Source organism: Protopterus annectens, chromosome 2.part0 (genome assembly GCF_019279795.1).
Source record: "Protopterus annectens isolate FY-2018-M chromosome 2.part0, PAN1.0, whole genome shotgun sequence".
NCBI lineage: Eukaryota > Metazoa > Chordata > Ceratodontiformes > Protopteridae > Protopterus > Protopterus annectens.
Window position 1 is genome coordinate 11013442 of NC_056728.1, and position 15403 is coordinate 11028844.

The 15403-nt window shown below is 37.7% G+C and overlaps 1 protein-coding gene across 1 annotated transcript in view; it reads right to left on the minus strand.

The window, feature by feature from the left end:
* The window catches only part of LTBP3 (latent transforming growth factor beta binding protein 3), a 1089474-nt gene that overhangs the window by 181391 nt on the left and 892680 nt on the right, over positions 1-15403 (minus strand). The window contains exons 12-14 of the mRNA XM_044060493.1: positions 10223-10348; positions 9293-9421; positions 1659-1778 (exon numbers count right to left, since the gene is read on the minus strand). Of these exons, the coding sequence (XP_043916428.1) occupies positions 1659-1778; positions 9293-9421; positions 10223-10348 (375 nt within the window). The remainder of the gene's footprint in view (positions 1-1658; positions 1779-9292; positions 9422-10222; positions 10349-15403) is intronic.

Below are 15403 nucleotides of genomic sequence, written 5' to 3' on the forward strand. Positions count from 1 at the left end.
CTGCACTGGATGCAACCTTTATTTGGAGCTGTCACGGCTCCGTTTTGCTATTTGCAGAATGGTACTCAGTTGTCAACTGAGTACATTTCTGCAAATAACACTGCTCTTACTCGGACAGGTTCAGGTTTCCTGAATCACAAATCTACCTCATTTGCATGCCTTTCACCTGCAATTGAGGTGATTTGCATGTCCCAGCCCTGTCCGTGTAAGAGCCGTTTTAGGAGCTCTCTTACACGCCCCTACAAGCTGTTCCTGGATCGCTCGTCGGACATGATGGCTGCCATGGAGTCTTACTCTACTCTTAGACTCCATGCAAGCCATCGTGAATCTGGCCCATAATCATTTCATACATATTAGGCAGTGTAGGTGGACTGGGCACTCTAAATTGGCCCTAGGTGTGAGTGTGTGCATGTGTGTACCTTCTGTGGAAGGTTGGGCACTGGGCTGGCAACTCCATAAAACTCCACTGCCAATCATGAGCAGACAGGTGATCCGCTGTGGTGACCCCTAATCAGGAAAAGCTGAAAGCAGAAGAAGAAGAAGGCAGAAACTTTGCAGCATGCTACCTCATTCTTAGAAACATTTTCTTCTCTCCTTAGCATTTGTACAACTGCTCAGACCTTCTCTGTGTCAAGTGTCAGGCTCCCTGACATCAGAATATGACCTAACATTTCGAGACCTGACTCCCATTTTTGTCTTTGCTCTTATTTAACCTAAAATGATGCCATCAGAGGTGGAATTCATAGACAGGTTGTAGAGTATAGAAGACCATTTTGCTTTATTTTTTTTTTGGAGGAAATTCAAGGAATGGCGGTAATTCAGGGACTTTCTGCAGGAATGCTACATGGATAGCAGCAGTTTCATGAAGAACATATGAGAAAGAAAGTAAACGTGAGTGATAAAATAAAAGGGGCCACTTATAATTTCAAATATTCACAACATAAGGTCTTTTAAATAATACATGGCTCAGTTGTTGTGGGGTGCTATTGTGTGTTTCCTTCATACCATTCATAATGAAGCATTACAAGTTATTTGCTTTTAGCAATTCATGCTCTAATGTAGCGGTTCTAATGCCTGATTTGGTGCTGCTGGCATATATTTATCTACTATGTGGTTTGTGTCCACCCAAAGTCTGTATTAATACATTTAGAAACATAGACTGGCAGCTCAGGCTTGGAATCTTGGTGGATGATATAATTATGCATAGAGAAGGAACAAACAGTAACAGTGAAAAAGGTAGTCAGAGAAAGATAACTTCCTATATGCCAACATAATATGAACTTCAGCCTGTACACAATAGTAAAGGTCTGCTTAGATATAATCTGACATTGGTCCCCCATCCCCCCTCACCATTAAGGCTAGTAACACAGAAAGCTATGTCTGCTATGAAACAAACTTGGAATCAAAGTGTGTCTAGGGGCAATAAAACTGAATGTGAGGTGAAAGCCAACATGAGAAGATAGACCTGTGGAGAGAAGAAAGAATGCACCCACACATACCAGTTTTAGAGCATACACAGCAGACTTTAGAATGCACACGATTTTGGAGCTGTCAGATTTCCGCAATGTGCTATGTATTAGAAAAGGGTTAAGATGTGATGTCTTTTGCTCTTTAACACTGGGATAGAACGGTGTAAGAAGATTTATAGTCTCACTTACCATGACATTCTTTACCCTTGCCCTTGTAGCCCACTTGGCAGAATGTGCATTTGTATGATCCAGGTCTGTTCTCACACCTCCCTCTGGAGCATCTGTTTGGATCTAGGCATTCATCGATATCTGCAAATACAGACCAAAGAATATGTGAGAACTGCTACTTACAGTTCAGTCTTCCACTCAGTCTTGCCTGTAAACTTTTTTCTATTTTCAGGTTTTATAATAATGTGTAGAAATGGTCTGGACTATGCACTGATATGGTTTGCAAACACTCATAGGTGAAGGCACAACATAGATTTTTGTTCTGTCTTTCTTGCTGCATGGAATACAGCTGTTTATAAAATAACGACAGCTGTCATTACCCTATTTACATATTATCACTTTTCATACATAGCTTATAACCAGCCATGAACCATCACACCCAGTTTTACTTCAACACTGAAATTACCTTGCATCTTTTCCAAGGATGCCAAATGTTCATTAATGCATTTTTTTCAGCATTTTAGCAACCAAATAATTATTCTAAACATTTACCACTCTTTCAGTGAATCAACACTTCCTGTTTTTTGATCTGTGTTACCTTGATTCACTGCATTTCTCTTTTCCTCTTGCAGGTTGTCTGAACTGCTCTGTCCGTTTTCAATTCCATATGTCTGATCTTTCCTTATGTCTGTACTCATGCATTTGCCATGCTATTGTAGGTAACATCTCCAGGGTATCTTGTATACCTTGGTATTTTTTTGTAGAAATGTTGTGTGTATGCGTGGGCATCATGCTATGACTGGTTGCTAGCTCTTTGCACAGAATTATAACAGTGCCTTGTTTATAGGTTCATCAGTTTATACTTGGTTAAATACCAGCAGAGTCTTTACAAGCCTAGCCATGCAATCTAACCCAGTTTTGTCCCCACATTCCTTGGACGCCTATATGGTAGGGTATGTTAGTAAAGATGTAGCTAAGGGTTTTGTGAGGGTGGTATGTTAGTTGGAGATTAATTTACTTAGCATCACTTTCTGTCCATCAGAGATATGGGGCCAGACTGGGGATGAATTTGCAATTTCCCATCCAATAATCAAGGTTTCTTCTGAATAGGGTCAGGGGTGAACTCTGCTTCACATAGATGGGGAGCTTATTCCATAGCACAGAGATTCTTTGAGGCACATGCCAGTTTCTCCAGAATGCTCTATTTAAGTTGCAGGCAAAGTTCAGGTCCTTGGATCTAGTGCTTCTGGTGCTGTTCGTTTTGCAGATGTGCAAGAGATTCATCAGAGCTGGATCTGAGGAGGACTTATATGTTAGGCAAAGATTACCTCACAGTAACCTATAGGAGACTGAATACAATGATAGGGCCTTAAGACAATCTGTAGAGATCACAGTATTCATTCCCTGGATTCTTCTGGTGAGGAACTTTTGACTGCATTCCAACTGTTGCAAGTGCCTGGCTAGGTACATGCCCAAGGGGGGATTGTACTCAATAATGGGTCTAATAAGGGCTGAGTAGAGTGGTACTACAACTTCCGTGGACTTAGATACCATACTTCCAACTCTCATTTGAACAACATATACTCAATACAGTAAAGAAAACCCATTTCAAGTTGGGCAAATTATACCGTCACAAACTACAGCTCGATAGACAAACTAAGATAAAATTGGAAAACATTTTCCTTATTCCATCCCTTATGTATGGGAGCCCCATTTTCACCAACCTCCATGCATCCCTCAGTAATAAGCGACAACAATGCTTCTATAAAATAGCTAAATTAACCTCTAACCTGTCTAACCACTCACACCACTGCAGCGCTATCTCATACCTGTCCTTCCTGGTTAGACTTTCACTACCGTTCTCAATTTACTCAACTAACAACTGCCCATAAACTAATTTTCCAACCCGTTAGCTGCCCTGCTCTCATATCCATCTTAAGCACATATACCTCTACTTGAATCCTCCATTCCTCAGAGAGAAACCTTCTAAAGGTAGCAAAACCCAATAAGAGAGCAGGACAAAGCCTATACTCCTACAACATATTCAAACTCTGGAATAGCCTCCCCACATTTATTACACAACTGGACTCCCTAAATTCCTTTAAAATCATGCTAAAAACCTACCTTTTACAAAATCTAAGATGTACATGTGAAATACCATCTAAGCCCCCATAACTCCCAAATCTCATTGCACCAGAAACCCACATATGCAACTATTTCAACTATGTACCTGCCTGTGTACTGGCTCCTGTATATAAAAAGCATAATATGATGTTTTTTTTTTTGTTATAATTAATTGTTGCAGCTGTGGAGCCTTTCAACAAATCTTGTATATTAACTGTATAATATTTTGTTTGTAATATTCTACTTGCTATATTTCTGTTTGCCATATTTTGTTTGCTATATTTTGTATGCTATATTTGTGTGCTATATTTGTTTGTTTTAACCGTGGAGCTTTTCTCCCTGGACCTCCACTGAAAATGGACTTTTAAACCCAGTGGACCTTCCCAGTCAACAAATGTCAATAAATACATAAATAATACCTATGCTTATGATTTGGATGACATTGAATGATTTTCTTACTATCTGGGCTACATGTTGGTTGAAGGCCAGATTACTATCTACATTTATTCACAGATCCCTATCAGGTCAACTGTTACTGGTGTTATACTGCTGGACTAATTAGCTTGGATGGATGATTTCCCAAAGGCACTATAATGCATTTCTTTGCATTGAGTTTTAATTTGTGATTTGGCAGCAACCGTTTGTTTGTGTAGGACCATCTTGCAGGATATTGCTATCATGGGGGCAATCTATGATAGCTCCCAATTTACAGTCATCTGTGACCTTGGTGAGCCAAAGGCTTTTGACATTAGCCTTTACTTCTGAGAAGTGGATTCCAAACAGCAGCAGGTCCAACATGGACCTCTGGGATACCCCACTGGTGACCAGTATCCTGGTGGAGGTGGTCTCACTGATTCTGATGTCTTGGGTCCTAGCTGTGAGCCAGACAGAAATCCAGTGAGTTATGTAAGGATTTATGCCTAGTTCTGAGAGTTTGTCAACAGCACATGAGTGGGGCATTATAGTGAATGCCTTAGCCAGGTCAAGGTAGGTGGTATGCACCAATTTCCCCTCATTCATCACCATGGTGACCCTCTCGAAGAAGTCTAACAGATCGAGTAGGCAAGACTGGGATGGGTCCAGTGTCTGTAGGTTGTCAATGTCCTTGTTGATCATTTCTATGAATATTTGTTCCATAGCTTTGCATATCAGACTTGACAGCCCGATGGGTGTGTAGTTCCAGGGGTCAGTGGATGGTCCAACCTTATGAATAGGGATGGCTGTTTTCCACCCATATGAAAAAGGCGGAAGGTTGCAGTCCTCCATTCATCTGACATATAACCTGTTTTGAGGCTGTAGATGAAGAGTGCCTCAAGGAATCCTTCTAGGCCTTCTTTAGGCTATTTAGGAGGCAGCTGAGGATAATGTCAGGGCCCACTGAAGCAGTATTTTTGGCCTTTGCAAGCACCACCAGGACCTGCTTTCAGTTGCTACGTGGGAGTGATAAGCTAGAAAGGATTCTACAAGAGGGAGTGGGGGGGTGAAGTTAGAGTTAAATTTATCAGCCAGTAGATTTGCTATGTCACCCTGGTCAGTGAAGGTTGTGCCATTTACCACCAGTTTTGCTCACTGCTGAGTATTACTTTTAAGGTCCCTGACATATCTGAAGAAGGCCTTATGTTTGTTTCTAGCCTATGAGGCTATCCTGACCTCGTAATTGGCCTTGCTGGACTTTATGAAACCTCTTAGTTTCTTGTTTAGTTGAATCAGAGAGCTCTTTCTCTATGAAAGTTGCTCTTTTTGAGTTTTGCCATGACTTTTTCTTTTATCATATACCCTGTTAAGGCAAGGATTCTACCAGTACGGTTTGTTTTTGGTGTTAGAGCTAGGCTTACTTCTGGTAGGCACAGAGCTGCAATACAGCTATTTACATACAGCATTTCTGTAAATAATCCTGCATTGGTAGCTGTCTTCTCTGGATTTGGAGGAGCTGTTAAACTTGAAAATGGTCGCTTAAGAGGATGCAGTTTGTTTAGAATAGTTTCCTTCTATTACAGCTTTAGTTGGGTTTTCCAGTTGATTTACATTATGAGGGAGATAGTTTTGTGGTCTAATCTCACCAATGAGAATGCAACATAGGGGTGTGGGAGGAAGGGGATGTAACACTCTCCATGTTGATGAGTACTACATCCAATATGTTTGATCCTCTGGTTAGAGTGCAAACTATCTGTCCCAGGGTGTTTGTGTTGATAAAGTCCAGGAAACATTGTGTCTGTAAAGTTAGATTCAGTGTATGTTTTCTAGTCTATAGAGGGGTAGAAAAAGTCACCAATGAATAGAGTATTTGATTGGATGGTGAGTGCTTTTAGTAGGTTTAGAATTAGGTAAGAGTTGTGAGTTTTGTGGGTCATAGAGGGTGACCAGTAGCTGGCCATGACATGGTAAAGAATCTTGTCTATGGAGACTTGGACGTGGATGAACTCCAGGGCATCATACTGTTTAACCAACCTGGAGTTGTATTTGTTGCTACTATAGATAGAGACACATCCACTTTTGGCCCCTGTATGTGCTGCTGTTGGTCTAAAGTGTGGAAGGAATTGTAGCCATCCGCACATGCTCATATTACATATGTAACACAGATTTCATACCACCTAATAAACTATATTGTGAGGGTGCATATCACTAAATAAGTGATGTTTTATGACTTAAATACATTTTTCCTGTTTTTTGTTCCACCTTTGTGGTTCTGTGTAATTCAATAGTAAACCTCAGCTTCTCTACTTTAAACCATTTTTCCGAGAATGCTATCTCCAACTAGCATTGTTGCATCTTTCTACTACATTCCTATCTCTACTTGCTACTACCTCAGCTGCCTCATCTGATAGGTCATTGGTGCCTATGTTCACAACCATAGCATGTGTGCACCTTTCCCCCTTGATGTCAACCTTTGCTGACCTCCTCTTATGTCTCCTATGTATACCAAATTCAGTGTGGATCTGCTAATGGAGCAATTGAACTGTCATAGGTGTCTGATAGAGTTTGTAGTGATCATGTACTGAAAAAAAAGCAACACTCCATATTAAAGTTTGCTACAGGGAATTGCTCTGCACTGGAGAGTACAAAAAGGCTTTTATTATAATTTTCTGACAGTATTCCCCCTACACTAGATTTACTGAGTTAAACAACAAGCAAACTAATCATCTGACATCACAGTGGTACAAAATATAAAACATAAACATGTGCAAACAACCCCAATGTGAGAGTGTGCCATTACACTTTCTTAGTATTACTGTGTAACTGCAAGGTCACAATTGTCAGTGAAGAAAATGCGGAACAGCACTTAACTGATTGCAGCTTTGACACAGTTCACAGTAATCAAATCCTGCAATTGACAGGCTGTACTTGGTGAGTTTAGCCTACACAAATTTCATGGCTTTCAGGAGAATCATTTGCTATACTTTAGTTAAAAAAAACCTTCTACTTGCAACTAGCCATGCTTGGTGTATTATTTGCTTTAACTTCTTAAATTATTAACTAAACATAACTGTCATTTTTTGTGGTCTCATTCCTTTTTACTTTGAACCATCCTGTACTCTATATTTTCTCTACTACTGACTGAATTTGTTGCTGACAGCTTCATTTCTAGTCTTCTGGTTTCAACAGAGGTATAGCTAGGGTGGGGCAAAGCATGCAGCTGCCCCGGGCACAATGTATCAGGGGGCGTTATTGCACTTCAGGTCAGAAATGAACACAGAGAGTACATTTGAGATTTGTGTCCAGGGCTAAAGTGTGTCAGCACTTTGTCTCTGGTAAAAGATGCACTAAGTGGTTTCTACAATTGCTAAGTGGGAATAAGCTTTTTTTACCCTTCAACATAAAAGTTGAAGCTGGGGCGTCAGACTGAGGATCAGCACAGGGTGCCCAGTAGCTATGGCTCTGGGTTGTCATCATTCTTTGCTTTTCCCAGGGGAATTTACTCACTTTGTAGAATCAAGGTGGCAGACATATTCTCACCCTTAACTTGCCATTTTATTTTTACTGTCATTCCACATCTTGTTCCTCCTTGCTTGTTTGCGTGTTTGTGTGTGTGTGTTTATGTCTATGCATGATTACATATATATATATATATATATATATATATATATATATATATATATATATATATATATATATATACATACAGATAGAGAGAGAGAGACAAAGAGAAAGAGACAGAGAGAACAGTTTGAATGGTAAGGAGTTTGAAAAGCAACTTTTCAAACTTTGCCTGTGTGCTGCAGTCTTAGGACTGATATATATATATATATATATATATATATATATATATATATATATATATATATATATATGTAGCAAAGGATTGGGGATAGCAGTGGGGCTTGCTGCCTCCTGAAAAACAATAGTTTTAGGTTTTGCTTGTTTTGTTTTTTGAATCTTTGCAATTTGAACACTTTTTCCGAATTGTGATTTGATCTTTTTTTGGTATGCATAAGTGTTCAAACTTTCTATAATTTGATCACTTGCCATAGACTCATACGTTTCCTGCTCAACAAATAAGTAAAACAAAAATAAATAAAAAAGTAAATCTCAGCCGAAAAATATAGATTAAGCATTGTATGAATAGTGGCACTATTAGGGAAAAAGTTTTTAGTAACATAATATTTACTACTGGAGTTGAGGCAGAGACCCAGGTAGAGTAGGGATTAGAGTTAGCACACGTGAGTAACGGCTATGCACTTTACATTCTCTATGCATCTAACCCACAGTTTTATTGCCATAAGGAATGCCAACATCTTTACAGTGAACTCTTACTTCAAATATTTGTAAATTCCTACTATATCCACACGTTCACCTACTGCATAGATTGATTAATCTATAGATGCAATAGTCTATGACATTACTTTATGGAGTTTTATGAAATGTGTGGGGCTCTGGTGTGTTGTTTGGACCATGTACTAACCCTACCAAATTGGAGAGCATACTTATGAATTCTATGAATTCCAGCAAACTGTCCATATGGTTATGTTACCAAGTATGGATATGCAAATATTTGTTAACATAATAATTTCAACAAATTAGATCAAAATTCTACATTTTCTGTAATGACAGCAAAGAAAGACAGACTGGTCTGTTGCCAACGTGTGTATTTGATATAACATTTCCTTCTACGAACTATTTTCCTTTTAATTAATAAAGTTGTGATGATACTTTTCCAAAACTACATATGCAGATCTAAAGTACGAAATATACAAAATAAGCCTCTCTTAACTGTTGGTAAGGGAATTTCAGTGCATAGATAAGCAAAGCAAATGAAAGGAGCTATTTTCCCTGAAATACTCAACACAATATGTAATACCTAAAAAGTTAACAAAATAAATTGTTTCCATACACAGAACAATAAATATAACAGTAGTCCTAGATACATTTTTTTTTCAGAGTGAGACACTGGAATGCAATAGCTCTATGAAGGTTATAAGCAAACCACAGAATTAAAGTAAGAAATAAGCAAACTATGGGATGATAAGCTGAATTCAGAATCAAATTAAGAAACGCAACAGGTCAATGACTTGAAAGAAGAACAAGCTTTTTACCTGCACAGACAGGAGGTCGGCCGGATTTCATTCGGAAACCAGGATTGCAGTCACATTTGTAATGTCCAACATAGTTAATGCAACGTCCACCCTCCCCACAAACTCCAGGCTTCAAGCATTCGTTTTCATCTTTTAAAGGGAAAAAAATGTTTACAACTGAATTTACTCCATCTTATTCAAAATCACCTCACCTCTCATGTGTAAAGATAGTAATAGCCTTCGTAAAGCTGAGGAGAATAATATTCACTTTTAATTACAACTTAACAAGAGGTGAAAATAACCATCAGTGATATTCTCCATTTAATCAAACCAATTACTTAATTTTCTCTTGTATATAAAGTCTGTATTCATGTGTGTTGTAGCTCGGCTGTCACCACATTTGTAGCATACAAGGACTGTGTTTCTGCATAGGGAAATAAACTATGTAACCTCTTTACATTTAAAGTATATAGTGGTGCATCACTACATATGAAAAACACACCTTATATTTACATCATACAGCTATGCATTACTGCATATTTAAAAAAACAGTGTGTAATTATTTTTTATTTGTAGAATGTAGGGTGCCTTACTGCACTTGAGAATTACAACATATAACCACTTTGTAGTTATAGCATACAGGGATAAGTTACTGTATGTGAGAAACAGGCTGCAGGATCACTTTGTTATGCTGGGCTGCTTGCCCTACATAGTTTGATATATTACCTTACGTTTCTTTGTAAAATAATGTCACTTTTGTCAGGAGAATATTGTTGCTGTTATATATTTGTATTTATGCAGTTCTGAAATTATTAAATACGTTTATTTTTATACACAAAAGTTTGAGAAAGTAATGTGTTGCTACATTACAGAAATCCCCCAAACAATATAACACTGACTCCATTAAACATTTCTGTCCTGCAGGTCTAGAATCTAATTCAAGTAACATACCTAAGCAGATTTTTCTTCCTGGGTGAAATTGGTACCCAGCATAACAATTACAAGAATATCCATTTATTCCGTTAATGCATTCACCCTGACCACAGATGTTCCGGCTCTGTTTACATGCATCCGTCTCTAGAGGAAGAAATAAAACAATTTGATTACAGAAAGCACAGACGTAGAACCATTTTTCTTAGCAGCACTGCATCATATAACCTGTTCAAAGTGCAACTGCTTTTTTCTCCTGCTGCAATAAAAGAATGTATAAATTCCATTCCACATACTAAACATACATACATTTTTTTTCCATGATAAATCTTTATTATTATATACTTTTCATACAAAATTATAAAATACAAACTACTAACTAACACTGTAACAATCACATCAAACAATATACAATATTTACAAGAATGCTTCCATATAAGACATTAGAAATATAAGAAAACACAGGAATAATTAGTAAGTTTCCAATATTGAACAGTTTGATTAGACATTTCTCTCCAAATATAGCAATGATTATTACTATCTTCAATTCAACGTTTTATGCTAATATAATATTAAATATCTGTTCCCAAATTTTTGGATTATTAATACCCTTACTATGTGAGTTTAAAAGTAGTTTATGAGCTAGTATATGTTTTGTCGCCAACACTCTGAAATTTTGCAATGATGTTTTAGTTGGGTCTAGCCAATTTGAAGCTATATAAATCTTCATTAGTAAGAAAATATTAATATGAACTATACTCTGTGATCTGGTAAGTTCCTCCGGGGGAATATGCAAAATCATAAATTTCCAAGACAGTGTTGTACTTTGGTAGCCCACTTTCTGAAGTTGAATTTTAAGGGAATTCCACAGTTTGTATACACACTTACAGCTCCAGAACATATGAAGAAGATCAGCCGGTTGAGTTTTGCAGTATGGACATGTTGCAGACTTTTTAGAATTAAATTTATGCAGGGCAAGGCATGTATAATATGCATTATTCCAAATCATCAGCTGTGTATATAACAGTTTTTGAAGAGAAGTTGATTTAATAGTCAATTCAATTGCCTTTAACATATTACTTTTATCTGTCAATAATATTTTCTCTTCCCAATAATTTGATAACAAAACTTTACCTTGAAATTTAAGTTCTTTAATTAATTTATTCATAGCTGTTATACATTTAATATCCTGTTGGAGAGCTTGCCACACCTCAGAGCATTTATTTATAGTCTCTTCATCCAGTTTAAAGTTTTGTAGGTAACTTATAGTAAATTCTCTAATTTGTCTAAGAATAATCAGGTAATTTTTAGGCAAATTGAATTCTTGTCTTATTTGGTTGGGCGATTGATCCAGATGTTTATATATATCGATCATAGTTAAATTCACAATTAATGGAAACTTCTTTAGATCAATTAATTGGTTGTTCATCTTTACATTTGGGTTCCTGTGAAAGGGCTGAAAGACCATCATATGCTGAAGTAAATCCAATGATTGAAATAGACTCTTTAAAGATAATATTTCAGTTTTAATGTGTTCCACAATCCCATATACCTTCAGAATATCTTTACTTAGAAAGGGCATTGCTTTAGGATTAATGTTCAACTTTAAAATATATCGATAGTTCAGGGTTAGCCAAGTTGGTGTCCACTTAGTACTAGTTATCTCATGATTGGCCATTCTTAAAATCCTATTAGAATTCACAATCAGATAATACATTTCAAAATTAGGCAACTCCAGACCTCCTTTATTTTTTGGGGTCATTAATTTGTCATAAGATACCCTAGTTTTCTTTGGCTCCCAAATAAATATAGTCAAATCTTTATGAATTTGTTTAAAAAATGTTCTTGAAAGAGATAAATGGGCTGACCTAAAAATATACAGTAACCGTGGCAATACATTCATTTTTATAACAGAAACTTTTGCTAATACTGGCAAGTGCAAATTTTTCCATCTCACAAAATCAGAAACTATTTGTTCCCAAACTATTTTAATGTTATTATTATAGAAATCTTTATTATCTGTGGAAAACACAACAAGGTATTTAATATTATCTTTGAATGTTACCTGCCCTACTAAAGGTAATAATGAGAAAGGTTTAGGTGTCTTTAAAGGGAATATATAGGTTTCCCCCAAATTAATTTTACAGTTAGAAACCTCTGAAAAATCATTAACTGCTTTCAATATCTTCTCAGTGTCTGATATTGGAGATGCACAATAAATATTCAGATCATCAGCAAAAGCTGCCATTAATAGTTTAGTTCCATACATTATTGGGACATTATGATAAACCTTCTGCTTAATATATAAAAACAAGGGTTCAAGATAAATATTAAATAGTAAAGGGGACAAATGACAACCCTGTCTCGTTCCCGACCTAATCTGTATTCTTTTGGAAAAACTTCTGTTAATATACAGTGTAGTATAAGGATTACTATATAAAATTTGTAAGATTTGAACAAATTCCGGGGATATATTAAAATAAGGTAAGAGATAAAACAGAAAATTTGTGTCTACCCTATCAAAGGCCTTATGTGCATCTATTATAAGAGCATATATATTCAGATTATTTTGCTTTGCATGCGCTATCATGGTATGTAATGAAAGAGTATTATCACTTGTTTGACTACCTGTCATAAATCCAGCCTGTTCTTTAGATATTATATGAATCATGATTTTCTTCAATCTAAATGCTATAATTGAGGTTAAAATTTTCATGTCTACGTTAATTAATGATATTGGTCTATAATTATCTGGATTCTGGGGATCTGAGTTAACTTTATGTATAAGAATAGTTTTAGAAGCATTAAGATGAGGATCATGAATTTTATTCCTAATTATATAGTTAAACACACCTGAAAGTATCTTACCGATAGACTCTGCAAACTTCTTGTAAAACTCCACTGTCAACCCATCAGGGCCTGGAGATTTCTTTGGTTTCATATGCTCAATTATATATATTATTTCTTCTTCTGATATCGGTTTAACACTAAACATATTTTAATCTTGTGCATCTAGAGTTCATACACACACACACACACACACACACACACACACACACATATATATATATATATATATATATATATATATATATATATATATATATATGGGTCACCTTCAGATGCCCGACAACGACACGAAAACACCGACAACTCAGATGACCGACAAGGTGAGAATCCGACGGACTCGGTAAGAGTGAGGGATTTAGTGTTAGGGAGCGGACAGGTAAGTGTGCGATAGTGAGGGACTGTGGGTTTAGGGGTGGGTTAAGTGAGTTAGGGTGTGTGTGCGATAGTGAGGGACTGTGGATTTAGGGGTGGGTTAAGTGAGTTAGGTTAGGGTGCAGGTAGGGTGTGTGTGCAGTGAGGGACTGTGGGTTTAGGGGTGGGTTAAGTGAGTTTGGGTTAGGGTGCAGGTAGGGTGAGTGTGCGGTAGTGTCGGACCTTGGGGTTAGTAAGTGAGTTAGGGTTAGGGTGCAGGTAGGGTAAGTGAGTGTCGGACCTTAGTGTTAGGGTTTGGGTTAGGGATAGTGGATATTTTATGTAGTGTACTGTGTTGTTTACGTGTAGTGTGTTGGTGTAATGGTTTTCGGTGTTTAGCGTTGTTGGTATTTTTTGTTGTCGGTCTTTTGGTGTCGGTGATTAGTGTGTCGCATCTGAAGGTGATCTATATATATATATATATATATATATATATATATATATATATATATATATATGGGTTTACTTTGTTTCGTCGAATCTCATTTCACTGAATTTCATTTCACCCCGACTACTTCACTGAAAACTGAAATTACTGAAAACTCATTTCACTGAATCGCTGTCTCCACCTGCCCTACACTATCTTGAATGTCTCTGGGGATTTCAACCCATTTTTTTCTGAGACAATTTCATGGCTTTAATACCTTCTCAGTAGCAAGGAGTAGTTGGTGTATATAATCTAATGTCCATCTTTCATGAGACAGGTTAGTTTTACCCTTCTGATGATGTGCTGCTGCAATAGTAATCCTGTTCAGTATGAGAGGAACTGCAGGTTCAGACATTTGGTGTCTATGCTTGGCTGACGATCCAATAGTGTGAAGCTACCATCCATGAGATTATGACTGAATGCCTCTAAGTCAGAATCCTTCCTAAATGTAGTGATACCACAGCGCCATGGATCTCTGGTTTGCCAGGGATAGTCGACTGCAAGGTCAGGGAGGAGCACTGAGTTGGAGTGCGGATGGAAGGAGGCTGCCTCTGTCCAGCAGTCCACTGCACTTTCATGGGGAACCTGGTGTTAAATCATACACAGATGACCTGATTCTTAGTCAGGGTTTTATATGCAGCAGAACAGCAGAAAGCTACAATCTATTGAAAGTCAGCCCTTGAGTCAAGTTTTGTCACAGGTCGAAGGACAGGCTCATCACCCTCATGTGAGGGGGGACCTGTTCTCATTTTTAATTGGGGATCCCTGGTGGTCTAGGGGATCCCTGGTGGCTAGTGATTAGGATTTGGTGCTCTCACCACCACAGACCGAGATCGATTCCAGGCCATGGTATTTTTCATGGTGGGAGGTTGGCATAATGGTTAAGGTGTTTATCTGATAGACACAAGGTGCATGGTTTGATTCTCACAATGTGTAATTGGTTAGGCTTAAATTCACCCACAAGGGCAGTTAGCCTAGTACTAATCTACGAACCTATGAACCTATTCCTCCCTCCCCTGGTCTTTTCTGTTCAGAATGACTCCTTCATATTTTCCTGACATAATTTTATGCAACCATATTATATGTCTCCTGTCTCTTCTGGTCTATGGTAAGAATAACTTTAGCCTCATATTATTCCAGGCCATCTGTCCTCCTTCATCCCACCATCATTTTGCTGGTTTCCTTCCAGCAGCTTGATGTGAAGCTCATTTTGTGGCCTCCAGAATCACATATAGTACCAAAAGTATGACCTGGCTATGGCCCTGTAGAATGCAAGCATTAGATCTTTGTTCCTTGAATCTATCCTTCCTAATGGCAAACTTAGTGACACTCACCAATGTTCTGTTTACTGCTGTGACAGTCTTCTCACTCATTTCCTTGTATGCAGACAGGTATTATCATCAGCACTTCCACAGCCTTTCCTGCCCTGGTTCCATTAGTTCCACCCCGCCATCAACTGATATGTACAACAGGGTTGTTGTTGTCTAAGTGCAGTACTTTGCATTAGTCTGTAC